The sequence below is a fragment of the Synchiropus splendidus genome, chromosome 14 (genome assembly GCF_027744825.2).
Source record: "Synchiropus splendidus isolate RoL2022-P1 chromosome 14, RoL_Sspl_1.0, whole genome shotgun sequence".
Lineage (NCBI taxonomy): Eukaryota > Metazoa > Chordata > Actinopteri > Syngnathiformes > Callionymidae > Synchiropus > Synchiropus splendidus.
Window position 1 is genome coordinate 20,236,047 of NC_071347.1, and position 27,971 is coordinate 20,264,017.

The following is a 27,971-nucleotide window of genomic DNA, read 5'->3' on the forward strand; positions in this document are numbered from 1 at the left end:
TATAATAAAAGTTAGTATATATATATATATATATATATATATATATATATATATATATATATATATATATATGTCTGTTTAGTATTTTGGGAGGGAGCAAAGGTCTAAAAAGATTCCTTTTTTTATTACAAGTCTGATTTTTGTTTTTTTTTTGAGAAATTCCATTTGCAGAGTTCAATCTCCTGGAGAATTGGACGATCTTGCTCAAGGGCACGTTTAAGTGCGATCAAATGCATTTCGTTTCCATTATCAGATGATGCCCCCTAGTGGTGCGGGCTTAGACCAGATTAAGTCCAGAACCCGAACCGCCGACGCGAACCCAAGTCCTCGTTGATGGCTTCCTTTTGTGAGCGTGCGCCGCGGGCCCGGTCTCCCTCCACCAGCGCGCGGTAATTGAAATGGCGCGTGGAGCCGCAGGCGGCAGGAGAGCAGGAGCCCGTGACGGCCCACGTCACGGGCTCCGCAGCCCGCGGGAGCTCGGCGTGTTTCAGCGAAACTCGGCGCCGTCGTGCTGCGGCGAAGGAGCACAAATCATCGGTGTCAGGTGAACCGCTGCGGACTCGGCAGAAGACCGTCGTCGAAGCGGTTCTGGGCTCGTCCAGGAGAGGCTCGCTGCTCCTCCTGGTCCTGACAGAAACGAGCGCCTGTTTATCCCCCTCCGGCTCCACGGAGCCCCGGGCAACTTCTCTCCTTCAAACCCGCCTCTTTATTTGAGTGAAAAGACGCCGAGACAAGGGACAGTCCGAGGGTGAACCGAGCTCCAGTCAGACACGCCGCGATCCAGACTCGGTGGCCACGAACCGAACTCGGAGAGAAACAGAAACCAGCGTTGACCGAATCGGACTCGAGCCGGACCGAGACCGTCGAGTGCGGGTACAGCAGCAGCAGCAGCTCGAACTCATGTCGTCTGTGTCGGTGTCCTCTCAGGTAAGAGATGCAAAAACAAACCCCGAACATCCGCGTGAGACTAAAAACGTGAACCATTCCGGTCGTGAATCAACTCGCCTCGACGACGCTCATAATGGCGTTACAAACTCCGTTGAGATTTCACTGTTTTTAAGGGATTTAAAGCCCATATGAGCATCTACCTCACAGAACATTCCAGATTTCCTGTGAGGCCTATTTTTAGGTGTTTAATCAGATCGGTGGGAAATTCTACTCGAGTAACGCGACGTTAGCGAATATTTTAAATGAAATATGTCGCCGTTTCGTCGTTACCGGGGACCCGGCGGTTGCGGTGTTACTGATACGTGACTGGTTTCAAAACTTAAAAATCGTGTCGTATTTGTCTTGGTACTACTTTGAAATACACTCCGATTTTACCATCTGTCGCAAGGCTTTCGATAATAGTTCTGAAAACCGCGCAGAAGCGGAAGGCAATCGTGTCTGTTTTGAAAACATTAAAGTGATGCATTTTTCTGTGAAGACTGGCGTGTCACCACGCCATCGCTCACGTCTGCGAACCGAGAAAGATTGTTAAACTCAACTGTTTAAAAAGGCAAATAGCATGAATATTAATGAAATGGGGAGGTTATTGAAAAGCCGTGTTTTAAGCCGAGTCGTTGGGTTCGAGAGGGGGGCGTGGCTGCGGGTGTCGCCCGGAGCGGCGCGTCGCCCGCGGGCCGAGACTCGAGCTGCAGCCGCCTCCTGTTCACCTTTCACGGTTCACAGAATCATGCTGCAGCCCGGAGGGCGTGGTGGGGGTCGTCAACCCCCCGAATTTACAACTCAAATTTAGAAAACGTCCGTCCGTATACTATAACGTCACCTGTGAGAAGAAGTATCAAATGTGTCTTTGTGAGATAAACAGAAATTAAACCACCAAGTCCCCTCATTTTAATTCCCAGTTCATAACATGAAAAGACCTAAAAATTGTTTCCAAATATTCTGTTTCAATGTGAAACTCGTTGGTAAACATCACAGTGGGCAACGTATAATTTTGGAAATTCACTTCCAGGAAAGCCGAAGTCTGTCCAAAATGTCGGTGAGCCGCTCGCCCGTGTCGCCCATGAGTCCGCAGGGCATCCCCTCTCCCGCTCAGCTGACCAAGGCCAACGCCCCGGTCCACATCGACGTCGGCGGTCACATGTACACCAGCAGCCTGGCAACGCTCACCAAGTTCCCAGAGTCCAGGTAACACACCATCTGATGCGGGGGACAGCGAGGAGAGCCAACGGTTGTTGAGCTGCAGAGTGGCCTGGTCCCTCATGAGCCGCATCATGTCCCGCAGGATCGGCCGTCTGTTCAACGGCACCGAGTCCATCGTCCTGGACAGTTTAAAGCAGCACTACTTCATCGACAGAGACGGCGACATCTTCCGCTTCATCCTCAGCTTCCTGCGGACGTGTAAGCTGCTGCTGCCGGAAGACTTCCAGGTAGCTCACACAGCTTCTTCCTCAGCCCAGTAGAGTGTCATGAATCTCATTCTATCCAGACTCAACCGTTTTGGAAAATTCAAATGACTTAAAAAAGACTTATCACCAGCACGAGTGTGCGCCCGAGGATGCAGACGAGTGGGTTTAACTAAAACATTGTTGAAGGTGTGTGTGTTGAGGAGGGGAGGGGGGCATATCTCTGCTCATCGTTCTCGGCTGGGGAGCTTCTGTTCCTCTCATGATGAGTCAAACACCCCCAAGACACGAAAGCTTTTCTGTTCACCCCTCCAGAGGGGAGGGGGCCAGAAATCGGCGGGAAGCCTCGAGGGGTGACGGCGAATCTCCGAGCTTGTTGTCAGGATCGGTTTAGGGAACGATCCCTGAAGACATACGACCCTCCCCACGTCAGGACCGTGGATGTTGAGGGCCGCGTCTCCCTGCCTTGTATTTCAATAGTTATTTAGCAGTGTTCAGCTCTTGACTCTCGCTTCTGCACTTCGGCAGGACTTCCCGCAGCTCTACGAGGAAGCGCGATACTATCAGCTGACTCCCATGGTTCGGGAGCTGGAGCGCTGGCAGGCGGAGCGCGAGGCCCGGAGAACGCCCCCCTGCGAGTGCCTGGTGGTCCGGGTGACGCCAGACCTCGGCGAGCGCATCGCTCTGAGTGGCGAGAAGGTCCTCATCGAGGAGGTCTTTCCTGAGACGGGAGACGTCATGTGCAACTCCGTCAATGCTGGCTGGAACCAGGACCCCACCCATGTGATCCGCTTCCCGCTCAACGGCTACCTCAGACTCAACTCGGTACAGGTGGGTGGTTGGCAGTGACCCGTTCCAGCTGGAAGTGGTCTGACCGCGTCTCAATCCGCAGGTTCTGGAGCGTCTCTTCCAGAAAGGCTTCAGCATCCAGGCGTCGTGCGGCGGCGGCGTGGACTCCTCCCAGTTCAGCGAGTACGTGCTGTCCCGCCCGCTTCGCCACGAGCCCATCTGCAGCACGCCGGTCCGGATCAAACAAGAACCCCTGGACTAACGTGGACCTCCACGTCTGACCTTTTTCTTTTTATTACCCTTTTATAAGACTGAACTCAAAACTTGTAGAAACCTGCCGTCTGAAAAGCTCATCTGGACTCTGTGTTTACGTTTTGTCTAATCTATTTTCATGAATAGTTATCAAATTTAAAATAAAATCACATCAAAAGCTGAGCTCTGATTGGAGAAAGGCAGTGGAAGACCTTTAAAATTATTTTCTTTATTTCATTTTCTGAAAAGGTACAAACGACTGTAAAACGGTCTGAAATAAGTCAGAACGTAGGAAATATAAATACTCGCCAAACCGACGTCCATGGTTCAACTGCAGGCTCCGCCCAGAATTCATAGTAAATACATCAGTCGTGATCAAACGATGGTGCGATGGAGACAAAGACGTTAAAGCGTTAAAAACCTTCACACGCGCCTGTAAAGTCCATTTAAAAACACGGTTCTGTCAACTGACGCTCTGAAAGGAGGGTTCGGGTCTGATGTCGCGTGGTCACAGGAATGATTGACAACCTTGTTCCGGCTCACTAAGTGTTGCAGAACTGATCCCAGAGGATGCGGACGGGAGGTTTGTTCAGTCTGAATGTTACAGGGATTTAAAATTTGTCTCCTAGGTAGCACATATAAGCGCCTCCCCCTTCATAGAAGTGGGTGGGGCCTGGTCTGGTGCAGCTCCTGATGACAGCGAATCTTCATCTGACTGAAACGTGTCTTTACGGGGCGAAGCTGATTCATTGGGTTAAAAATCATTTAGCTTTCAGGTGAATTCATGTTAAATTATTAAAACGTTATATATGTACTCGGCTGATGCTTCGGTCGGTTGAGCCTTTAGCGCCCTCTTCTGGGCAGATGCGTCCAGGTCTTTACTTGATTCTGTTGAATTTGGCTCAGTGGTGTCACCGTGGCGAGGCATTACCTCACTGTCCCTTCAAATGGACTCAGACTTGCACACACTCTGATCTGCGCGTGCGTGTGTGTGTGTGTGTGTGTGTGTGTGTGTGTGTGTGTGTGTGTGTGTGTGTGTGTGTGTGGACGCGACTGAACCTCAGAGCAAGAACCGATGTGTCCGCCAGAGTGATGCCATGGAGACGTGAGCAGGACTTTGATGGAAGTAAACAGGAAGTCAGCGTCCTGTGGTCCAGGTGAGACAGGAAGCCTTGATGCGGTGGGCGGAGCCTGCGTTACTTGAGCAGGGCTTTATAGAGCGTGAGTGAGCGCGCCGTGCTGCGGTCCTGCTCCAGACAGAAGATGAAGTCCCTGAGGTTGACTCTGGTGATCCGCTGCCGGAGCTGCTGCCGGGAGGACGAGCCGGACCCGGAGCCCGCCGCCGCGCCGGACGCCACCTGAGAGAGGAGAGGGGTTACAACCCCGGACCCACATCTGGAGCTCCACTTTGCAAGTGCAGCTGTTCTGGATCAGACCTGAAACCCGCAGCTACTAACAGCACCCCCACCTCCCCCCCTCCCCACACACACATCCACCCTTCAGCTGTCTTTGTCCTGCTCTGCTGGGATGGGGGAGGAGGGGCTTGACAGCTCCAGGCAGTGTGGGTGTATGTTTGTGTGTGCTACCCAAAATGCACTGCAGCTTGCCTCCGGGCCACGTTGCCCATCCCCACCCCTCCCATATCTGTTTGCCTGAAGCACTGGGTGGGGGGGGCGAACGACGCGCCCCCGGGCCGTCACTGACCCCCTTCACTCAAGTCTGGTCACACTCAGAAGGAGTGTTGACGCTCATATAACTGACAAGTTACTGACATCAGCGCTGGACATCAACTGTCCAGCAGAGGGCGCGTGCGGGTCTTTATCACACCAGCAGGGGGCGCCTGAACCACAGCAGCAGCTTCCTCTTAACAAGACGAGATACTTCACCTCGGCTCCAGCGCTGGATCCGCCTGGAGAGTCCAGCTTGCGCTTCTTTCTGGGACCGATGGCGGCGAGAGCGGTGAGGTTCGCGTCCCGCTGTCTCATCTGAGCCAACTCCTGCTGCTGCATCTGAAGAGCCGTCATCAGAACACACGTCAGTAAACACAGGCTAAAATGTGACACAAACACACAAGAATACATGGACAAACACACTGCAGAAAACGAGTATCATGATAAACGTTGCCATTCTGGCGACAATAAAACTGACAAGAAATACATTTTCATTCTACAAAGTGTTTGAATCACTACATCAACGTCTTGAAAGCCCAACTGCTGACGAAACTTAGTAACCAAGTGGTAACCTCTGTTCTCTGCATGACAGGAGTTTGTCTCCAACATCATCATTTGTTTGTTTAAATTGTAAAGTGTAGAGACGGGCAATTCAATGTGTCACGCCGCTTGTAGAACCCAGTTGTGTTGGTGACCCCACAGACAGACAGTATTATTTGAAGTTGCGCTGTCAGTCTGCTGTCCCCAATGCATCTCGTGTCCCTGAACAGTTTGCTACTTTGGACCCTTCTGGACACATTTTCTGGACGCTGTTGAAGAAATAATAATAATAAATTATATGCTCAATCTTATTATGCCAATTCAGGATTTCCGCCAGGATTATCTTGAAATTATTTTGAAACCTCAGTCATTATGATGTTTTTTTGCGGTCCACCTCCACGATGTTTCATCTGTTTGTTTCCATTTTGTTTCAATATGTTTGATCAGGTGAGATTTCATCTTTAAAAAGGGATCATTTTTCTGATGGTGTGGCTCTCATTTAAGCCGTGGTGGTGCGCCACACTACTTTATACGTGGCAGACACCCTGAAATTGCCCGTCCTTTTTCCTTGATTGATAAAGAATATTGCCATATATATACATATATATATATATACACATACACACACACACATATATAAATAAAATTTTCTTGCAATAACCATCTTATTTAGTATTTTTTTTTTTCTTTTTTGTTACACCATTGGTGAATTATTACTGTTACTGTGAAAACTCACAATGAGACAAGTATTTGAGAGGAATATCATAATATAAACAATATAATCCATTGTTTATCGTGATTTCAGAAGTGTGCCTGAACCGATGGCAGCCCTTCGGGTCACACAGTGACCTTGGAGTAGCTCGCGGTTGCTATAAGGTTGGTGACCACTGACTTAGACCAATGAGAATTTGTTGACGGTCCCTAGTTCACACCGTGTGGTAGTGCTAGTGCTGACTGTGAGACCGTTTTGCTCCGGTAAGTGAACCCTATTTGGTTCACGACACCAGCAATAGTGGAGCAGATGTCTGTCCAATCTCCAAGTATTTCTATGGTGGGCTCAGGCCAAGGCGCTGCGGGAACCCCTGCATGTGTCGATCCAAGTCAGACACCCGCATCAGATGACTTACTTTGACTTTTGGATCTGACGAAACCAACACTGAGAGACTTAGAGTCCTACTAATGTCATTACTGAGAAGTTCCTTCATTAAAAACATGTTTAAAAGGATAGGATTGTTGACAAGTAATCGCCCATTCCTACTGCAGAAACACCCATGAGAACACACACAGAAGAGAGAGGAGCAAACACAAACAGCAATGACGACACAAGGACAATCGAGCAGGTGTATCAAACTAAAGCACACGCCTGTAGAGGCAAAAACCAAGCAGCACACAAATCCACACACAGACCTGCAGCAGAAAACAGACACCCACCCTGGAGAGTCAGAAAAGTACCTGTGGACCCACATGCACACACACAAACACGCACCTCTTTGGCCTTCTGCTTCAGACGAGCCTGTTCGGGATCTTCTTGTCTCGCTCGACTCTGCAAGAGGAGGTTGTATTGATTGTGTGAGTGTGTGAAAGTCAGTGCGCACACCAGTATTTCAGTACCTTGGCGGCCTTCAGTAGAATCTCCCGCTCCTGTTCATCCTTCCTTTGTTTCTCCATTCTCTCCAGCTGCTCAAAGAAACGGAGCTGCGATCGAACGTCTGACGTCTGGTCGTGGTTGTCGTCGTCCTGGAGGAGGAGGAGAGCGTTTTCAAACCCAACAACTCAACAGCTGCGCGGCGCTGTAGCCGTACCTTCCCTCCGTCGGCTCGATGCTGAGCAACCAGCGACACCTTCTCCAGCAGGGAGCGCAGTCGAGACTGAGTGGCGTGAGAGATGAAGTTGACCACCTCCAGAGGGACCTCGGTCACGCCCAACTTCCTCGCTGAAGACAGAGTGAGACGGTTCAGTTACTGGGACACAAGCAAACAGACCCCCGCCGGACCCTGACCCGTACCTGAGTCCAGGATGCGACGGTGCAGCAGGCCGGGGGGCAGGAAGGCCTCGTCCTTGCAGGAGCGGATCTTGGTACCCACCAGCTCTGAGCTGGTTGCTAGGATCCGAGCGTTCTCCTCGTTGAGGTTGACCCCGGCCATGGAGGCCACGTCGTTGATGTCATCGTCGTCTCTGCAGAAGGAAGTTACTTTGGTGAAAAGAGAACTTTGGTCTTAAATGTCAGTGACGTGATGGAGCCTGCTAAAGTGGTTCATGACTTGGTCATGACGCCAGTCAGGCCAGGGAAAGAGGACCGGAATGTAAAAGTAAGGATCCATATTTCGATTCATGAAAATCATATTCAATGTTCTGAATAAACTAAGTCTGATGAGAAACGTCTGCCGACGAACTGGTTAGCCCGGTCAGGTCCTTCATGATCATGTGGACAAACCAGTCCCGCTCACCTGAAAGTCCCGCCCCCGGGGTCGCTCAGCTTCTTCTGATTCGCCTGTGCTGCTGCCAGAGTGATGGGGGTCTTGCTGATGAAGGTGGTGGGCCCTCTGACCAGGGGACCTGGAGAAGGGACCGATATAGCTAAAGCTAGCTTGATGCATCTTTGTGCACTACAGGAACATGACTCAATACAACTGCCAGCCCGCGATCATCGCCATTAGCTGCTACGTTCACGCCACATTCCTAGCCACATGCTGTGTTTGCACGAATGCTGAAACTTGTTCAGAAGTTTGATATACGTGCATGACGTGTTGTCACCGGCGTGCTAATGTAAATATTACTGGATGAAATCTGCGGAGCTAGCTAGAGCATAAAGTTACTTAAAAGTATGCGTTATACCAGTGACTCTTAACCATAGGGCCGGGGCCCGAGCGCCTCCTAGAGGGGCGATAAAAGTTTCTTCGTTTGAGACCTTTGGGCCGTGAGACGCACAGTTTTAATACATTAGCCACGTATGGTGGCAGTAGTGAGTCACTGAATTGACAACTGCAAATCTGTGGAGAAGTTCTTGACAAGAAAATACGATAAAGAAAGTGACGTCGCGCTCAACAGTAAACACTGTTCACGAAAGCACCTGCTGAATCAGTGAAAATTAATTTGAATATTTTATACTTTCGATACTTTCATTTACACTTTACTTTAAATAAAGTATATCATTTTTGTTTCGTGATATGGTTTAATTCTATTTATTTTATTCAGTTTTTAAAAAATTCTCAACAGTTGTTTACGTGTAAGTAGATTCAATATGGTTGTTGATCACCAATATAATCAAGAGTAGGAGTCATGAATCAGTTCTTTTTACTTGAATGGGCCCCGGGCCCACTTGTTCTGAGAAAGGTGGCCCCCCCCCGAGATCAAAATGGTTAAGAACCACTGCCCTATACTAAGCTTCTGCCAACTTTTCGACTTGTTTTACATGTTTTGAACCCATCATGCTGCCATCTAGTGGCGCTACTTTGCTTCTCTCACCTGGTGCTCGCAGGTTCTGATTGATGAGGACGGGTGAGCGGGTCTGGACCGTCTGCACGCCCACCCGGCCCATTGTGGTGTTGGCGAGGGGAGCGTTCAGGCGGACGGTGTTGGTCGCGGGGCTGACGGGGAGCCGCGGTCGGATGGTGGTGGCGGTGGCGACCGCTCCGGGAGCAGCCAGCGGAGGCGCTACCGTGTTGGACACCGGCGTGGTGAGAGACTGCTGGCTGCTGAGGAGCGACTGTCTGAGGGCCGGGAGGCTTTTCTGGGGAGACATTTAACAGTGTTTGACGCAGGTCCGAGTTTCACGGTCTCCTTCCTTAGGAGGGCTCCACGTACCTTGAGGAAGGGGATGAGGTAGGGCTGGGGGGACGATTTTAATTCGGCCTGGAGGCGCGTGGTGAACTCCTCTGGCTCGATCTTGGCATCCTGACGGACGATTGAGAGTCAGTGAGGATGTGAGAGAAGCAGACAGGCAACGGGACGGTCAGTGAAAAACTGACCATGCAGCAGATGGACAGAAGGTTTGTAGCAGCGTAGCAGAGACACGCTGACAATGAGTGAGACAGTGACGTGCGAAGATGAGCCGACTCACCAGCAGGTCCTGGACCAGCGCCTTCACATTCTTGGAGGTGTCGGGCGTCGGTGAGTTGTGGGACGCCAGCTTGATCAGCGTCGCCAGGAAGTTCTTACACTTCTTCACGTTTTCCTGCATCTCCTGCAGAGGCAGAGCCTTTATTAGGACCAGAGAGGAGACCCCTCTCTCAGGGCACAAGCAAACCCACCTGAGAGACCACGGTGACCCGCCCTGCGGCGGCGGGGGCCGGCGCAGTGTTGCTCACTGCAGGGGTGGTCACCATCCCGGCCGGTTTGGCCACCGGAGTCCCACCTGCCGTGATCACCGTCTGGGTCTTCTGAGGCGGGGTCATCTTCATGGCCATGCCAGCTCCACCAGGACTCACTGTGATGGTCTTCAGGGACAAGAGTCACATTTTAGAGGTTGACTTGGTTCCAGTACCGGGACGGGGAGGGCAGGAATCTGGTTTTCGGGAGGAAGATGGTGGAAGAGGAAGGGTAGTGCATCAGAGCACAGTTAGCTTAGTCACCTGGACAGTCCCGGGAGCAGTGGGAGACTGGACCATCCTCGGCTGACCCGGTGAGGCCAATCTGACCGTCTGGGTTGGACCTTGAACCTGCCAGCGATGCCAAGAAGAGAAGTGACGACACGCTGCGTGACTCGGGCACACAGAGATAAAGGTTTAGGAACTGACCGGACTGGCGGTGCTGACCCGGATGGTGGCCGCAGACGTGGGTGTCGCAGGTCTCTGGGCGATGGTGGTCTGTCCCTGCTGGGTCTTAGCCTGGGCCTGAGCCAAAACCTGCTGTGGGACCATGACCAGCTGACCCGTCTCCGTCCGGACCAGAACCATTCCTGTAGGAGCCGGGTCAGGTTAGAACCACTTACTGTCCCATGCATCGGAGCAACACTCTGAACACCAATGTACATTTGTTACTCAGGAACAAGAGATAAACTTCGGACCACTAGAAGGTTCCAGTCCCACCTTGGACCTGATCAATTTCTGGACAATAATTCAGAATAAATCCTTGTCATCCTAATGAAACATTCATATTACTCATGCTCATGACTAGATTACATCAATATTCTGATGACCAGACCGAGTCAATTAACTGATGCCACCTAGATCAAGCTAATCTTACGATGGGATTAGAGTCAAGTGATGACAGCCGGACATGATCAGACAATATTTTACAATGTCAAGAACCTGTTGGGAAACAACAGCACACAGACGTGGAGGTGCAGGTGAGAAGAAAACTGGGTGAATCCATCCCCGATAACCAGATTAGAGGGAGCTACTGAGGATGTCACATAAGGTCAGGCCAGTGATAATTGGCAGATTAGATTAGTCTAATGAACAATCGCATTTTCACCATGAAGATGGCCTGATAAGGTCCAAAACTCAAGGTGATGAGGTTCAAATTTTGATGATCAAATCATGTCATTCTAAAGGCGACGAGATTAAGATGCTCTTTGGGTGGAAACACTAACTTCCAACTTGCTTTCCTGTGGGCAACTGAGATGAACAAATGACATTCACTGTCTTTTACAACATCGGAACGCTCTGCTCAGAGTCTCAGGCGGATGCAGAGACCCGCCGACCGCATCTTAAAAAGAGATGAGTGACCAGAAATGACCCACAGGTCAAGACACATTTGGAAAGTTTTACAGCAGTGGTGACGTTTTCTTGCTTATATGGCCTCAAACATTGAAATCCAGATTCTATTCTAACAGAAACTCTGTATTTTGGACAGACTTACCAGGGGGCATGGTGAAGCCAGGGGGCAGCTGGATGGTGGTCTGCTGCTGGGGTCTGACCGCTAGTGCGGGCTGAGGGGCCGCTGCCCGGGTGGTGGCTGTCACCAACCCGGGTCTCGGCTGCTGGATGGATGTTGCCACCACTGGTGCAGCAGGTGGTCTGACCAGGGTCACCGTAGGCTGGCCCACACCGTTGACCACTGGCTTGACCCCTGTCACAACCCCTGTGGCACCAGGACTGGAGCTCTGGCTGACAGGGGAGAGGGTGGCCACGGGTGAAGGGGAACTGGTCAAGATGACAGAACTGCCAGACACGGGCTGGTTGGACACTAACATCTTGGTGTGCATCAGAGGGTTGTTGTGGTTCAAGACCTGAGACGTGGAGGCGGATGAGGAGGGGGGAACCAGTGGGACTCCTTTGGGGTCCAAGCCGTTCTGGGCGACAGTGGGACTGGGGTGCCTCTGCAGAACCGCTGACGGAGACCCCACAGAGGACTGAGGTACTGGGAAACTCGGCTGTGAGGACATGGAGGCGACAATCGTGGAGCCACCGGCGCCGGCAGTGGTCAGAACGGTGTTCGAACCAGGTTGTTGGGGCACCGACGGAGAGTTGATCAACTTTACAGTTCCGGCGTTTCCGTTTAAACTTTGTAATCCAGGAGACGAAGTCCGGATAGGATCCACCGAGGGGACGATGTTGGCGCCGGGAGGAAGCACCGCAGCCCGGGGGAAGCTAGCAGCGGTGGGCTGGGTGGACAAAGTTATGGGTCCCGGTCCCGCTGGGAGAGTCGCGGTTCCAACTGTCTGTAGACCCGCGCCGGGGATTATCACGGCCCCAGAGCCGCCAGAGGAGGTAGAGACGGGGATGGGTTTCCCGGAGAGTGGCTCGTTAGCGACGGGATTCTGGTTGGAGCCCGTTTTTAGGTGTCCTTGTTGTGGCTCCACAGACCCCACTTGATCGCGCACTTTCCCTGAGAAGTGGCCGGCCGCGGCGGAAGCTGCCCCGTGCTTCCCGTCGGGATAAGAAGCAGCTGTAGGTTTCCTGTCTCCGAGCTGGGACTCCAGTGAACCCACCAGGTCGCTGACCGCCGCTTCGTCCACCTCCGTGAAGAGCATGTCCTCCAGCGGGTCGGAGGCTCCCGCCATCTTTGATATCGGACCGTTGTGCAAATCGTATTTTAGAATGTGCGCATGCGCGGAGGATCCGGGTTGTTTTTAGACAAAGAAATAAAACACCCAGAGCAGAAGCGACGTCTTTCTAGTCGATAAATAAAAGTCAACACCTCGCCCACGCGAGTCATTCTCCACCATTTATGACCACTAGCTTTAGAAACAGATTCCAAAAATAATAAACTCAATTTGTATGGCGTACCATTCAGTGGTTGCTTTCTGGCCTCTTTAGTTCTATATTGCCGAGCTTGTTGTACTAACGCGAGAATACGATTTCCCGCCGGCCCCCGCGGTGAGAGTCACTGGATGGAGGATGAGGTAGCCATGTTGTAGCAGGACTACACTGGATCACACGTTTTCGGAGAAAGTCCTGTCCACCGGGTTCCGTTTGGAAGCTTGGGCCTTTGTACGGCACCATGAGCAGCGGCGGAACGCCCTATCTGGGCAGTAAGATCAGCCTGGTGTCAAAGGCGGAAATCCGCTATGAGGGGATCTTGTACACCATCGACACCGAGAACTCCACCGTGGCCCTGGCCAAAGGTGACGGCTCACTGGCTTCGACACTTATCAGGTTGCTGTAAACGATCGGCCAAGTTGTCGAATAAAAATCGTTCATTTCCTTCTCTCGCCAGACTATTTAAGTTATTACTAAATCAGCAACACTACTGTTTATAAGTGAAGCTAAGATGCTAATCATCGTCAACATGCAAATGACGTCACCGCTGCGTCATTCACAGATTAATAACAAATGGCGTTCAGAAATATGTTTGTCATCCATTACCGTAAATCAATTCGACTGCAAGCGTTTGCAGTGTTCGGTTTTTTCGTCGTGTGTTTGAAACATGAGTCAGCTCGATTGACATTCCCGCTACTATCTTAACTTCTGACGTCTTTGTCACTTTGGAAAGATGTTAAGTTGTATTTTTTTGTTAGTTGACGAGTGTTTACCTGGTAATAAATCGCTATACTTCATAACTGAGACAATATATAATTGTATTGAAAACGTTCCATATTTGATACTAATGTTTAGCTGAGGCAGATTGCGTCTATAATCGTTTGTTGTGTGTGAGAGATTTTGCCTGCTACTCTACTAGCCTAAAAGCTTGCCCGTCCTTGTTAGTGCGCTCGTTCGGGACGGAGGACAGGCCCACCGACAGACCCATTCCCCCCCGAGATGACACCTTTGAGTACATCATCTTCAGAGGCAGTGACATCAAGGACCTCACGGTGTGTGAGCCCCCCAAACCTCCGTCTTCCATCCCTCAGGACCCCGCTATTGTCCAGGTAATTCTTGAAGCTGAGGTGATGCGTGGTCCACATTAGCAACAGTAACTCACCTGCTCTTCTCTGCAGTCGTCCATCAGCTCACCATCGTCCTCAGCTGCCTCCACGCACACACCTTTTCAGACACCAGCCTCTTATGGACTATTCAATCGAGCCCCAGCTCCTGCCTACAACCAGTTCAGCACGAGCCCTTTAGTCTCCCCCCAGTTTGGACCCGTTGGTGTTGGTATGTATTGATAAGATTCATTGAATTCTATGACTAAACCTGAGTTTATAACCAGTAGAATTTAACACCAGAGTGGTTGTCAAAATGATGTCGTCGCCGCCCCTCTCCCCAACACCCAGGTCAGAGCAGCCCTCCTGTGGATCCGTTAAGGAAGAGCCCTGCACAGGATCCGGTCGTTCAGCCTTCTCCAGCTTCCACCACGGTCCCTGGCCATGGTCACCGTAGCCCTGCCCAATCTCGCCCTGCCTCATCCACTGTTACCCAGAGCAGCCAAAAGTCTCACCAGCAGGATGGGACTGAGCCCAGGAGAGGCGAGTCCACGAGAGGAGGCCGGGGCGCTGGCTCAGGGTGGTCTGCGCAAAGGTCACACTCTGCTGCTGAAAGAGCTGCGGCAGGCGGTCTTGCACACACGGTGTACAACCAGACCGGTGAGCCGCACTTTGGATTTGGTGATTCAACCAGCCTTTACATTTCTCCTTCCTTTGTTCCAGCTGGGGTGGCAGCTGCCAACCGCCGCGGACGTGGCGGCGGTCACCGTGGCCGGGGTCGATTCAATGTCCGTCGAGACGGCCCGATGAAGTTTGAGAAGGACTTTGACTTTGAGAGCGCCAACGCTCAGTTCAACAAGGAGGAGATCGAGCGAGAGTTCCAGAGCAAACTCAAACTAAAAGGTGCCACGCTTCCGCCGAGCGGACACTTTGTCAGATTCTGACTGAAGCCATCGCTGTTTCAGATGAGAAGAGTGAGAAGGCGGTGAACGGAGAGGAGAGCAGTGAGGCTGCAGCAGAGACTCCCACCACGCAGAGCAACGACGACGAGGGCGACCCGCTCGGCCCCAACTGCTACTACGACAAGTCCAAATCCTTCTTTGACAACATTTCCTGTGACGACTCCAGGTGTGTGGGCCATCGTCTCCATCAACATTTTCACAGCCACTCTGAACATTGCCTCCTTCACCTTCATCATCGTCATCATCACTCCAAAAAAAGTCGCAAAACACCTTTTCAGTAGCTTGTATTTTTTTTTATCTCATCAGGAAGTCCAGTGACAAGTCTGGGGCTGCTGGCTTTCCCAGGTAAGTGGCTGCTGAAACACACGGCCGAAACAAGTGGAGCTACTCAGGAAATTAAAGTCTTGGTGGATTGGACCGGCTACAATCATGTGTGTTACTGTTTACTCTGGAGTGAATATTGAACATCCGCACACAAGTTGATAAACACACTTTTATTAGCATGAAAAACTGAAGTCAGTAATTGCTTATTCAGAAAATGTTTTCCAGACAGCAGTGGTAGAGTTGGATCTAACTGCTTCGGTTTAGTTGCACGTCGACCTCTCTCCGCTTCAGTCTTTAACAGAAGAAAATACATTGGGTCGCACCAGTGAGCTACAGGCTGCTGTCCGTGGCTATTAACTAAACAGACATTAATAAAGGCCACTGAACTGACCAACTTCAGTTTAATGTAAATAATGATCAGGAGCTTTACTGGTTGTCAGTGACTGCTGCTGCGTATCTCTGTTTTTGATAACATTAGATGCAGTTTGTAGCCCCAAATATAACGCATGGACATTGAATTATTTTTATTTCAATCTCATCTCATCCATTGACATTGTTAGGCATATACCATTGCATTCTGGAGAGATCGAAGAAGAACAGATAGGAATTCATGAAATGAAAATGCATAACGTTCAAATGACCGCCCTCATCCGCTCAAGATAACTTCATCCTCATTGACCTACTGTATCTTTACTGTGGAAGTTTTCTGCTCCAGTCAAGAAGTTTGTTAAAGTCGCCCTGTTTACTAAGACATTGAAGTAGCAAAGGCGTTGTTTGCCTTGAGGATGTTGGTATGGAGGGTCAGATGGACCTGCCTTAGAGGAAGTGGTAATCTCTGAAGGCTGGAGCATCTAAGGGTGGTGGTGAGGACTGTTGCTGGAGTGACGGAGGGGGGCGCGGTGAGACGTGGACTAGAGCAGGGTGGCCCCCATAGGTGAAGCACGAGCTGCGGCAGCCCCTGTGTTGCCACCAACACAACTATTTTGAATATCATTTTATTCAGATGCAAGAAATATTTTTCAGCTGTCATGTACATTCAGCATGTCGTCGCGGGTCTGACCCGGTGGTGTCTGCAGGGAGCGGAGGCAAACGTGGGCGGAAGAGCGTCGGATGAACGCAGAGACTTTCGGCCTCCCGCTCCGACGGGGTCGCGGAGGTTACCGCGGGCGAGGCGCCATGGGTTTCCGCGGTGGCCGAGGTCGCCCCAACAGTCGGGGCTCCTTCGGCCCGCCACAAGGGGGTGCAGCGGGGTACAGGGGCGGATACAGAGGAAACCAGGCTGGCCGGGAGTTTGCAGACCTATCAGCTTACAGGGTACAGCGTCGTGTATTTCCTTCTTCCTGTCGGAATGCTACACTTGGCATTTAATGGAGTCTCTCCCTTTTCTTTCAGAAGGACAACAAAGTGGCAGCGTAGTCCACCACAGAGACGCAGCGCTTCGGCACATTGAAATAGTTTTATCGGCAACATTATTTTTATTTCCAACTAAAGGTTAATGTGGATGTAAAATTGTCACCAGCACTGAGCGACGCTTCCCTGTAACCTCCTCCTCCCACTCACACACATAGACACTCAGATGCTCTTCTTTATTGCAGCCAGATAATTCACCCTACAGCGCCCCCTGCTGGCTTTGACTCCTCTGTTTACTCTAGCACTTAACCCTGAGTGATGTTACAGTGACATGTCAGCTACAGGTTCATACCAGGGACCCCAGGGAAGTGGGGTCACGGTCGTACCACTTCTCCACCGCGTTTCCTCCTTAATATTTAATTAATAATTGTCAACGCTTTACTTACAGACGGAAGTCAGCACAGTGGCTACGATGGTCGGGTTGGTTTCCTTAGTTCACTTCTGGATTTACAAAACAGGCCGTTGATACTTGGCTTGGCTAGCTCAAAACGGGAAGTGTTGCCATGGCAACTTGAGGCCGTACTGTAAAATGTGAAAGCCCACTGTCGTAGTTGTGATGTCACACTTGAGCAGCCACAGCTGCACTGTCGCCCATTCAGTTCAGAGGTGACCGCTCTCGTACCAATGAGCAACACGCTGAGTTTCCTTACTTATAAAACAAGCCCCTATAGAAGAGGCCTTGAAGAAAGGTTCGCGTGCAATGGCGAAGGGAAGGTGGTTCTCCTGAGCCCCTTTTAGATTTTGGGTCTTAAATGTTTTAGTTTAAACATCCCAAAGTTCATTTTATCATGCACTTCGGTGTGACATGCAATGACCTTTAACCTTTCTGGACGTGCTCAGGAAACGCAGGTGTGTGAAGTTCAGGAAGTGAAGACAAAATTTTCTCACTGCTGTTTGACTTTTTCAACTCTCGAAGATAAAAAACTGCAGACACCTTTGATTCTTGTCGTTTTTCTTTTGCGTTTGACCTCTTTTGAAAGTCGTTTCACTTTGCTGTGGAGAGATAATTATAATGTAATGAGCAATTACTGCTGACTTTTATCAGAGAATCAACCCGCCTGGTGGATGAAGGACACATAACTGAGGTTGGAGAAACGTGCCGAGCGAAGGGTATGTGGCTGAGCTGAGGTTAAGTCTTATATATTTTATATATAATAAGGTTTTAAAATCTTGATTTATTGTTATTTTTATTTTATTATTGACCGTTAACTAAAAATAGCGTTGCTGGCGCTTCTGCTCACGCCAGGAAAGTCGCTCACATCTCCACAGGTGGCGCCTCACCTGCACAAATGTTTTGGGAGCTGTTTGACTTGAGATCTGAATTCTAGTTCTATCAGTTAAAGAAGGGCATGAATATATCACCTCAGAAATACTTGAAAATCAAAAACAATATCATTCGATACTCCTGTATTGTCCCACAATGAGAAATATTAGATTAATATGAAAAACAGTCTGTTAAACTGTAAATAAAACTGCTATTATGACCATTATAGTTTTAATTTCCCCACATATCGGAAACATGTGGCCCGTTTCTGTAACTGCTAAAACTCCAGGAATATCAACATACAGACCAGTAACATTTTTATAGAGGCGTGTACTGGTTTTATATGAGATATGAACTTACTACAATGTTTGGATGAGACCAACATTTTTGCTTCTATGACTAACGTTGTTTACAGCAACAGCATAGTAGGTGGCAGCGGCAGAACATTTCAAACATGTTTGCATGCTGTGCATTTATTAAAATAATCACATTTAGTGAGTCACAGTTTTAATATAAAACTTGGTTTTACACAAAACTGTTTTTCTTTTGTCGAACGAGATTTGTTTTCACCAAGGCGCCGGTGGGTGGCAGTGTCGTGCAGAACACATTTCCAGCGAAAAAGAGTTGAGCAGAAAAAAAGGAGAACAAACGTGTTAGAGTTTGGTTTTTTTTTTTACGTTGGATGTGGATTTTCTCATGAGCACCGGGATTAATCCACGGCGGTGACCGTCGTCTGATCACAGAGAAGTAGGTGCATCCGTTTTAGCGGCGAAGAGAAGCAAGTTAAAAGCGTTTGTTTCGAGCTAACCTGCTAACGATGCTGCAACAGATGCATTCTGGGAGAAAAACATCGGAACACTGTTCTGTTTTCATGTGAAACGTTTGGGTCCAGAACGAAAGTGCGGCGCCTGAGTCCCTGCTGCAATTGCGTCTTTCAATCGTCTGTTTATTGTGTCTGTTAAACGTGCGGTGACACCTTGTATTGCGTACTAACAGTCGTCACAACCGCTCATATTCGAGCGCGTAAAAACCGCTCGGGGCCAAAAGTAGTTTTAACACCAATTGAACCACTGTAATGATAATTGAAAACGGCCTGCGTGGTTCTTGGTTCTTGGGTCAATGTCCTGCCGGGGGTTGGAGGAGTTCGAGTCACTTGGTGGTGGTTCGTTTTCTGGGGACAACAGCTTTCTCCTGTAATGAAGAGCTTAACCATCACCACCTATAGCTCCACTGCTGTACAGGCGACACACACCTGTAGGTCTTCGCTACCCATAGAGGGTTCTTCGAGTTCTGCACCCTCTGGACCAGCAGCCACGAAGGTTCCCTCACTGGACCTGGGCATTGACTCAGATTTCCCTAATCGATTTGCTTGGTTTCACAGGGGCCCGATTAGATCCACCTTCCAATTCGGTTTTGTAAGGGATAATTCAGTCAGTTTAAACCAAGTTTTCTTAAATATGAAGTTGACTCCAGAACAACTCACGCTGTAACCAGTAGAAAACCTCTCTCACTTCATTTAAAATATGACGTTTCTTGAAACTACAGGCTGTATGACACGGTAGAAAGGGTATGTTAAATAATCAATTGAGGCCGTTTCTGAACTGATATCGGGACATACACCGTAGATTCAATTCACAATTGATTTAAAAACATTTAGTAACTTCCGTCATTTGTCCAAAAACCTAACTCCTATAGCCCGAAAACTCACTTTCAGTTGACCCCTAACAGTCCAGTCCTGCTTCTATTCATTAAAAAAAAGTCTTAAATAAAACTGCTGGCGACTCAACAAACAAACATATTCATACGTTCATATTTTCCCGTCTGAATGACTGTAACACCCTCTGCTCTGCTGGTGGAGAACTCAGCAGCAAGGCTTCTAACTGGCTCCAACAGACGACGGCACATTGCACTAGTGTTAGCTTCTCTGGCTCCCGTCCACCTTATACAATCCTCTTTAAGATCGTATTGATTTCACTGTACGTTCTACCCAGATACGCGACCCCTTAGACCCTCCACCCAGGTTCCCACTAGGTCGAAATGTCAGTCTCCTGCACCAGAAGAGATTCCAAATGCAATGTATACATTTGAGACTCTCATGTGTTCATTTTCTCTGAGCCTCTTGATCTGCCTGTTTAGACGCCATTGCTTTGTCTGTACAGCACTTACAGTGAGCATCGTTCTCAGGACCCCTTCACTTTGCTGCCATCAGTGGCGTCTCCTCTCACCGTCACTCTCTTCTCCTTTCCAGTGGCTTTTCGAAACGGCCCGATGTTCAATGATGACTTTGGCTTCCAAGGAGGCAGATATGACAACGGCTTCCCATCCAGAGAGGCGAGTCGTCCGCTCTGTCTGTGTCTGTAACTCCTCTCATCATCAGACCATCGACTCCATTCTTCTGCCCTCTGTGCTCCGACTCACAAAAGCTTCCCGGATCATGACCCGCAGCGTCGACGGCTGACTGTAACGTGTGCTTTCAGGTGACGGTCCAGCGAGTCGTCAACATCGTGAACAATCGGAACCCTGGTCGGCCACAAGGCTTCAACTTTCACGACGACGACCAGTGGTGCAACAACGGACCCCAGCGCTACAGGAACTCCCCGGACTACTACTGGGACAATGACTTCCAGGACTTTAGAGGTTTCCACGGAGACGTACGTGTGCCGCTGCAGCGTGACAGAAGTCTGAACCTGTGTCAGGTGCAGCGGGACTTGGAAACTTGAATGCAACTAATTCCCGAATCGCTGAAAATTGGGCTCAGGAGAAGTGACGAACGCTAAACGCTAAATAGTATCAAGTCAAATGTCACTGCAAATTGCACAAAATCACCACAAAATTGTCAAATAGGAAGTGAACTCATCATGCGAGCACCTTCCTCACACTGTATGAGCAGAGCGGGTGACCTCTGACCTTCAACTCACAGCGTATTTCAGGTCACAGAGTGACTGTGAGTCTCACACTTGTAGGCTGAGTTGAGACTAGTTCGGTGGCGTTCAGGTTTCCAGGTCCCACTGCGGTGAGTTTCTGTAGGAGGTGACGTGGATTGTTTCTCTTCCCCAGGACGGATCCTACATAGAACCTCAGTATTCTCACGATGACCTCAGGCATCACCTCTCCTCCAGGTACTGTATGTGCTCGACGCCTCTCCTGTCTAGTGACGCACAGGTCGGCCACTAGGCGGAGACAGAGTGCTGCTTTGTCAGGGAGCTGAAGAGGCGTCTTCTAAACACTTCTCACACCACATCTTTAAATCAGAGTTTAATTAATTCATTCCTTTACCTGGACTTATCCAGGACCCTAGTCTTGGCCTCCACATGTTCGTGGTGTGGTAAAACTTTGTTTACTCTCCTTGTCTGTGCTGGAAGTTGAGCTGAGGTGGCAGCAGCCAGGTGGGTGGTTTCCACCTCTGCGTCCGAAGAGACTTCACTCTTGTGCTGTGCCGAGGGTTTGTGCAGTAGATGCCAGGGTGGTGGTCTCCTGGCAGGGACTCTCAAGTGGAGCCAGTCTAGGTGGCTCAGGTGCAGAGATCAAGTCACAATAGAGCTGGGCTTCCTGACGCTTGACTGCTGCCTCCGTGACCCAACCTCAGATGGGACTGCTTCTCTTCCAGGGGCCGATCAGGACCGTACTTCCGTAAGCGAGGGGGCTTTAATGGCAACTTTTCAAGGTGAGGTGTCAAGCTGCAGATTGTCAGTGAACTTGGTGTTAGTGTGAGGATGTGTGTGTGTGTGTTAGTAGAGAAGATATTGAAGCCTTCAGAGCATCGTCCGGGAAAATGATGAAAAGTCGACCTCGTGAAAAGAAGCGAGAGAAACAGTACCCTGAGAGGCCAGCCGTGCCGGAGAGTCAGCCTAAAAGTGAGTGGGTGAATCCTGGAACCTTCTCCGCCCCTGACCTTTTGCCCGTCCTCTCGCCTGCGCAGAGACGGGCCCGAAGACGCCCAGCGCAGCAGGCGCAGCTGCCCCCGAGCCGGGCTGCAAGGATAAGAAGTGTGTCCCGGTGCAGGCGGCAGCCTCCAGCAGCTCGACCCAGGAGACAGCGCCCGCCGCGGTGCCCAGGTCCAGTCCCAGTCCAGCTAAAGACTCAGCTGTGGGACCAGTCCCCACCACCAGCGCAGACGTGAGGGAGCCAACGCCGGAACTGAACTGCGAGCCCGGCGCCGCCGCCGCCAAGGACACCACAGTGGTGCCGAGTCTCACCTTCAGGAGAACTGTAGAGGAACCCCAGAGCTCCAAACCCGCAGAGGTAGGACACATGATGGATGCATGAGATGAAGATAGGGAGATGGAGAGGTGGCTGAATGATGGATAAGCCCCTGATGGGGAGGTGGATGGACAGACGGACGGACGGACGGACGGACGGACGGACGGACGGACGGACGGACGGACGGAAGGAATAAACAATGTCACATGTTCTCGCAGATCCTCACATTGCAAGTCAAGAGGGATCTGAACACTGACGCTCTGAGGTCTCCTTGTTATGATGTGATCATCAGTGGCCCTTTAAATACACCAGCTTTAAACATTCAACTGGTGGAGCAGCTCCGATGGCTGTTTTATTTCTGTGAGAAATTGAAAATAATCACGAGCTATCAGTGTATAACAGTGGCTGATGAAGCTGTCGCTCTTAAGGCAGCAGTTGGGCGACACGTCGACACCAGAGCCCGAGTCTGAGCGTCTCCATTTAAAGTGGCTTTGAAATCAGAACCAGTTTCTTAACCTGACGGCCTCAGCACTGACCTTTGATCCCGCCCTCCCCCGGCTCGACAGGAAGTGCCGTCAGCGCCTCCAAAGACGGAGGGAGAACCAGAGCCGACCCCGGACGAGGACTTCAAAGCCCGGCGCGCTGAGGCCATCAGAACCAAAGCTCTGGAAATAGAGAAGGTGAGAGCTGGTTCCTTGCTGGGCTGCTGGGACTAGTTTGTGGTGCCACCTCTTCTGTCTACGACCGGCTCTGTCATGTTGCTGTGTTTGCCTTTCCTGTTTTGGAACTTCAGACCAGACCAATTCAAATGTATTCTGAAGGTGGGTCAGTGGTTTAGGACCTCATAGACTACTCTTCTTGGCTCCTCTTGCAGGTCTACAGGCAGGACTGCGAGACCTTCTGCTCGGTGGTGAAGCTGCTGGTGGACAAGGAACCGAGTCTGGAGACGCTTCTTCAGGCGCCGCTGGACAAGAACCTGCAGGAGATCAAACAGCAGTGCCTGGAGGAGCTGCGGCAGTTTGTGAAGGAGCTGGATGAGCAGTGTGGGTCAGCGTGAAGGTGACCGCAGTCTCACCACCAGGTATTCGGACCAAAAGTCTCTCCGCCGGTCGTCTGGTTTTATCGTGTGGCAATGTGTTCGGTGGAGATCACCTGGTTCCTTGTGGACCTGTGACCACAGGCTGAGAGGTGTCGGTGTTCCTCAGCTCCTCGACTTTAAACAGTGTTCTGTTTCATTGCTCATAGTTTTACCTTGTCTGATGTGAAAACATCGATGTGTTGAAACCAAAACTAAGGAAGTGGTCAATATGGTCCTGTGACTTAGTTATCTTGGCAGAATAAAGTCAATAAAGTCTATCACATTTGTTCTACAGTAACTAGTGTTTTTGTTGGTTCGGTACCAGGACATTCATGACTTTACTTGTGAAAGAAGGGAGACGGATGAAACTTGGCATTTTAAGTTCCCTCTTTAATTTTACATTTAAATCTGTACATTTATACAGACCTTTGTTCAATGTGGGAGGAGTCTCGCTGATGACGTCATCGACACAAGGTCACTGCAAAGGTCAACCAGCGATTGAACATTAGTGTCACAAGTGTGGGCGAGCCTCCTGACCTGGCACGCTTGAGCCGCCTGGTTCCCCCCAGGTATAAAAATATCCATTTTAAGTACAATATTTACACAACTGTAACAATGTTTGATAAATATAAAGGATTATAATACTTTTAACAGCAGTTTCCGATGCTACAGGTGTGGACAGGGCGTCGTGTTCGTCTAAGAAATGATACAGTTCTTCCCCTTGCGTCCTTTCTTCTTTTTGGATTTAGTCCGTTGAGCCTGGAAGGAGGAGCACACGCCCTCTACAGGCAGCTCCTCTGGGCGGTAGAGTCTGTGCGGTCGGGGGATGGGCTGTCCCAGGAAGAAGCCCTCCTCCTCCGAGTCGGAGGAGGAAGAGGACGAGCACGTGGAGCACCAGTCGTCCTCGTCCTCCCAGTACTTCCTCAGACCCTGAAGCCTGTAGTCTGACATGGTGTCGAGAGGTCCGCTGAAGCCTTGTGGAGCTTTCTGCCCGCAGCTCTGCCCCCTACTGCTCACTCTGTAAACCTGCCTTCTGTCTTTGGGGAGCAGGTTGAGTGCGTTATCAGAGCGTGACTTGCGGCTGCGGTGCCTCCGGTGGTGGTGGCTGCGGACCTCCTGTCCTTGCTCCTCGAAGTGATGCGCTCGCCGGCGGGTCCGCTCGCTCATTGGTGGCTGGCGTGGCGGGAGGTTTCCGTAGCAACCGTCGTAGAGCACGTCGTCGGAGAACTTGACTTGCTGCGTTCGAGACTGTGAGCGCGTCCGGCGCGGTGCCGGCGCTCGGCTCTCTGGCAGCTCCTCGGGGACACGCTCTTCCTGCTCCGACACCAGCGAGGTGGCGCTGCGGTGCAACATGGAGGAGTTGAGGGTTCCCATGTTGCTGGTCTTCTCGCAGTCGTCGGCCTGCAGCTCATGGAAGTTGTGGAGAGAGTAACCCAGTGGGCGGTCCTTCACGTCACCGTCACCGGATGCACCTGGGTAGGAGAACTCCATTTAGACCAAATAGTCCAGGGCAGCTAAGTCACGTCAATGCTAACGTAGCCTTGGTGCTAATGCAGCTAGTCACAGCTGTCGCTCCAGTGATGCTAATGTAGCTACAGACACCTCACTGCGGCTGATACTGGTTCTGATGGCTCAGCACTCACCTGTGATGTTGGACAGGGCCAGCGAGTCAGAGGAGCCATGAACGCTGGTGTCGGACTTCTTAAACTCCAGAGACCCACTGAACCACTGGGACTCACTTGCCTCACAGCCCCCGGCTCCATGGTCCAGCTCCAGCTCCTGGATCTTCCTGCTGCTTGCTGGCCCAGGGTGGCTTCCGTAGGCTGAGTCTCCGAGTCCGTCCTGGGACTGGGCCCAGTACATGTCGTACTTCTTACTGGCCAGACCTTTCTCCCCCCTGCTCAGAGGCTCCGCCCCTCGCTCTGCTGTTCTGGACTCTTGGAGGACCGCCTGCTCTCCGAACTTCAGCAACAGTTGCGTCATGTAGTCCTCATGCTCGGCCCACTCTTCCTCCCTGTCCTCGGGACCCTCGTCCTCTCCGCCGTGTCCCCTCCACAGCCGCTCCACCGACAGGTCCATGTGTGCGAGGTTCCTTGTTAGCGTATCCTCGCCGGTCTCGGCCAAACCTTGAAACTTGTAGTCCACGGCCGGCGAGAACAGCAGCGACTGTCGGCACTGGTCGGCCGAGCGACTGCTCTTGCCCATGCGCACGCTGCGCCGAGACTCACGGGACCGCGCTGACTGAAAGGCGGAGTCGGAAGAGTCTGAGGCGTGGTGGTCTTCTCCGACGCTGCAGGACTTGGAGCAGTAGATCCGGCCCTGGTGGGGCAGGAAGGGCCGGCCCAGCAGGGAGCAGCAGCACTGCATGCAGCGGAAGCACTGGTCGGTGGCGTGCCAGTGCAAGCCGTCATAGGTCATCTGGGCGTGATCCACACCTGCAGGGGAGACGGTGACGTCAGTGCCGCTGTCACGCCACCGCGCCTTCCTCCAAACCACTCACCGATGTGCTGAGCGCAGGCTTGGCAGTATTCGGCGTAGAGCGACTCGAAGCAGCCGCAGCAGTACGGCCGGCCCTCCTTCATGATGTAGCGCTGGCCCCCCAGAACGTGGTCGCACTCGGTGCAGCGGAAGTGCTTCAGGTGCCAGTGACGTCCCTCGGCCTCCGTGCACTCGTCCGCAAAGATGAGCTGCAACACAAGTGCCAGACCACCGGCTTCATCAGCTGTGGCGACGACATGACTCGGTGGGCGAGACCAGACTCGGGGGCGACCGTGGTACCTCGTCGCAAGCGGAGCAGCGCGGCTTGAGCATCTCGGCGTGGTGTCGCCCGCAGTAGACTTTCCCTTCCTGGTAGAAGTAGATGAGGTCGACCAGAAGCTCTTGGCAGGTGAAGCAGGTGAAGCATGCAGGGTGCCAGTGGTGCTCAGGCCCCGCCCTTGCCGCCATCACTGTCATCTCGCCGCCGCTGAAGCCCTCGCCGCACTGCGAAGTCAGCGCTTATTAAAACCCTGGTCAGCAGCGGTGGGAGAGGAAGAGGCAGTTGGACCTACGTGTTCGCAGGTGGCGCCGTAGAGATTCCGCGGCAGGGTGGTGACGGAGCCCCGCCCCAAGGCCTTCTCCTTCCTCTGGACGCTGAACATGTGCAGCTCCTTCTTCTCCTCCTCGCTGAGGGAGTGACAGTAACGCTCCTGTTGAGGAGACACGAGGGCGGGTTGTTAGTCTGAAGCAGAGGTGGGCAACTAAAGGGCCACATTAGAAAGTGTGACTGTTGTGAGGGGCCATCATGCCAAAAGAAAGGCCGCCATGACTAAACGAAATGTGACGGGAAAAAAATCGTAAGTAACAAGGACTAAATGAACCACTAAAGATTCAATGGAAGCAAGGATATTAAGTAGTGCAAATATGGCATGAAACCTATAAAGATATTCCATTTAATATGCTATTTAATTTGAATATAAATAATAATAAAACTAGAGCACAAATATCTATGAAATGTTAAAAGGAAATTAATTTCAAAATATATTTTCAATTTTCTTTCAATGTATTTTGAGGAACAAAAACCACTAAAATAGCAGACGAAAAAAAATGTTTGTCCTGAACATGTTGAAATAGTGATGCTGAGAAAGAAACAAGACAAAGTCAGTTGTATAGCTTGACCTCATGAGGGCCGCAAAAACACAGGCAAAGGGCCGCATATGGCCCCCAGGCCGAACTTTGCCCAGGTCTGGTCTAACGTGAGTGACCTGTTACCGACGAATTTTCCAGGTCACATGGTGTCTTCAGGTGGGATGCGAGCACCTCTGACCACACACAGCCAGAGTGAAGGTCAAGGCTCACCTGGTTGTCGTGGGGGGGCAACTGGTGGAGGAGCTGCATGACTCGGACCTTCTCTCCAGGACTGCTGACGTACGGAACCCTCTCCTCCGGCAGGCAAGAGAAGTAGAGCTGGACCTGAATGCGAGTTGAAGCCCACCGTTAGTCAAGACCGGGCCCCCGAGGACACCATTCTCCTCCGTGCTGCACCACTAGAGGTCGCCCTTCGTGGACACGATTATCTTTAAACTTGCTTCTTAAGGTCAAAGCAGCCAGTTACAGTTGAACTTTGACCCGGGGGGAGGGGCAGTAGTCTGACTTTACGAGGGAGGGGCCGTTAGAGACAAATAAAGAGGAGGTGGAGCATTTAGAGACTTCCTGCAGCTCAGTCATTAAACCCCCCCACCATAAACTATACACATTCTATTATTACTATGACCCCTTATCCAGCACCCCAGGGGACGGGGGCGCTATCACACACCCCGGCTATGATCATGAGCCGTTCAGACCAACACGGGCAGTAAAGTCCTCGCAGCTGACCCATCACCCCCCCTACACCCTCCACGGATGCTCAGAACTTTCGACTTCCGCTTCAGAACTGCTCCGTTCTCAAGCCTTCGCAGCTGAAGGCATGAGCCAGAATGAACGTAGTCCGCGACTCACCTGCTCGGGTCGGAGGCCCGGTGGCACCCAAGCGTACTCCTCCAGCGCACAGCCGGAGTCGTCGTCGGAGGTGGAGCTGCGCTGGCAGCCAGAGGTCAGTTTACGGACCTTGTGTTCCATTGGGTCCTGAGGGCCGGCCGAGGACGCCGCAGCTCTGGTGGAACTCATCGGACCCAGAGACTGTAGGGAAGGAAGGGGAGGAGTTAAGAACGTCGTCGCAGAACTTGACCCCAGCTGCGTTTGGTCTCTGACTCAGCGACTCCACTGTTCATCCATTCATCAAGTATTCTTCCACCCAGCTATACTTCCATCTGACCACAGACCAACCGACCTCGCCGTCTGATCTCTGTGCTGAGACTGGACCAGGACCTCCAGCTGACCCAGCACTCCCTCACCAGGCTCGCTGA

General features: G+C 51.2%; 5 protein-coding genes across 10 annotated transcripts in view; 3 read left to right on the top strand and 2 right to left on the bottom strand.

The window, feature by feature from the left end:
• Window positions 1-366: 366 nt before the first annotated feature.
• LOC128770360 (BTB/POZ domain-containing protein kctd15-like) lies at window positions 367-4,180 on the top strand. The gene is made up of 5 exons (XM_053884710.1): window positions 367-927; window positions 1,958-2,133; window positions 2,231-2,375; window positions 2,880-3,182; window positions 3,244-4,180. Exons 1-5 carry the CDS (start codon window positions 901-903, stop codon window positions 3,400-3,402), a joined length of 810 nt encoding a protein of 269 aa, XP_053740685.1. The 5' UTR covers window positions 367-900; the 3' UTR covers window positions 3,403-4,180.
• LOC128770354 (transcription initiation factor TFIID subunit 4-like) lies at window positions 3,598-13,087 on the bottom strand. 2 transcript variants are annotated; one of them, XM_053884699.1, is made up of 14 exons: window positions 11,405-13,087; window positions 10,339-10,499; window positions 10,174-10,260; window positions 9,853-10,038; window positions 9,663-9,800; window positions 9,407-9,496; window positions 9,068-9,332; window positions 8,050-8,158; window positions 7,608-7,777; window positions 7,405-7,535; window positions 7,214-7,339; window positions 7,089-7,145; window positions 5,279-5,401; window positions 3,598-4,750 (listed from the first exon to the last, which is right to left on the bottom strand). In XM_053884699.1, the coding sequence occupies exons 1-14, from the start codon at window positions 12,546-12,548 to the stop codon at window positions 4,589-4,591; spliced, it is 2,949 nt and encodes a 982-aa protein (XP_053740674.1). In that variant the 5' UTR covers window positions 12,549-13,087; the 3' UTR covers window positions 3,598-4,588. The 2 variants fall into 2 exon arrangements, with proteins under 2 accessions (XP_053740674.1, XP_053740675.1); XM_053884700.1 differs by having other exon boundaries at window positions 3,599-4,750; window positions 9,663-9,785; window positions 11,405-13,086.
• On the top strand, window positions 12,865-17,479 carry LOC128770357 (protein LSM14 homolog A-like). Of its 3 annotated transcripts, none has more exons than XM_053884704.1 (9): window positions 12,865-13,112; window positions 13,693-13,856; window positions 13,926-14,082; window positions 14,202-14,510; window positions 14,574-14,753; window positions 14,816-14,978; window positions 15,119-15,157; window positions 16,213-16,450; window positions 16,529-17,479. In XM_053884704.1, the coding sequence occupies exons 1-9, from the start codon at window positions 12,989-12,991 to the stop codon at window positions 16,550-16,552; spliced, it is 1,398 nt and encodes a 465-aa protein (XP_053740679.1). In that variant the 5' UTR covers window positions 12,865-12,988; the 3' UTR covers window positions 16,553-17,479. The 3 variants fall into 3 exon arrangements, with proteins under 3 accessions (XP_053740679.1, XP_053740680.1, XP_053740678.1); XM_053884705.1 differs by having other exon boundaries at window positions 16,532-17,479; XM_053884703.1 differs by having other exon boundaries at window positions 14,202-14,753.
• Window positions 17,480-17,877: 398 nt separating this feature from the next.
• On the top strand, window positions 17,878-23,380 carry LOC128770358 (periphilin-1). 2 transcript variants are annotated; one of them, XM_053884706.1, is made up of 9 exons: window positions 17,878-18,557; window positions 20,059-20,141; window positions 20,288-20,461; window positions 20,868-20,929; window positions 21,418-21,474; window positions 21,543-21,664; window positions 21,730-22,052; window positions 22,577-22,690; window positions 22,885-23,380. In XM_053884706.1, coding segments are annotated over exons 1-9 (1,119 nt in total). In that variant the 5' UTR covers window positions 17,878-18,556; the 3' UTR covers window positions 23,068-23,380. The 2 variants fall into 2 exon arrangements, with proteins under 2 accessions (XP_053740681.1, XP_053740683.1); XM_053884708.1 differs by having other exon boundaries at window positions 17,880-18,557; window positions 21,546-21,664.
• An 83-nt stretch (window positions 23,381-23,463) lies between these two features.
• prickle1a (prickle homolog 1a) overlaps window positions 23,464-27,971 on the bottom strand; it is a 39,992-nt gene continuing 35,484 nt past the window's right edge. For both annotated transcript variants that reach the window (XM_053884701.1, XM_053884702.1), the window contains 7 exons: window positions 27,565-27,744; window positions 26,926-27,039; window positions 26,139-26,276; window positions 25,867-26,070; window positions 25,589-25,775; window positions 24,732-25,523; window positions 23,464-24,560 (listed from right to left, as the gene is read on the bottom strand). In XM_053884701.1, the coding sequence (XP_053740676.1) occupies window positions 23,785-24,560; window positions 24,732-25,523; window positions 25,589-25,775; window positions 25,867-26,070; window positions 26,139-26,276; window positions 26,926-27,039; window positions 27,565-27,744 (2,391 nt within the window). In that variant the 3' untranslated portion in view covers window positions 23,464-23,784. The remainder of the gene's footprint in view (window positions 24,561-24,731; window positions 25,524-25,588; window positions 25,776-25,866; window positions 26,071-26,138; window positions 26,277-26,925; window positions 27,040-27,564; window positions 27,745-27,971) is intronic.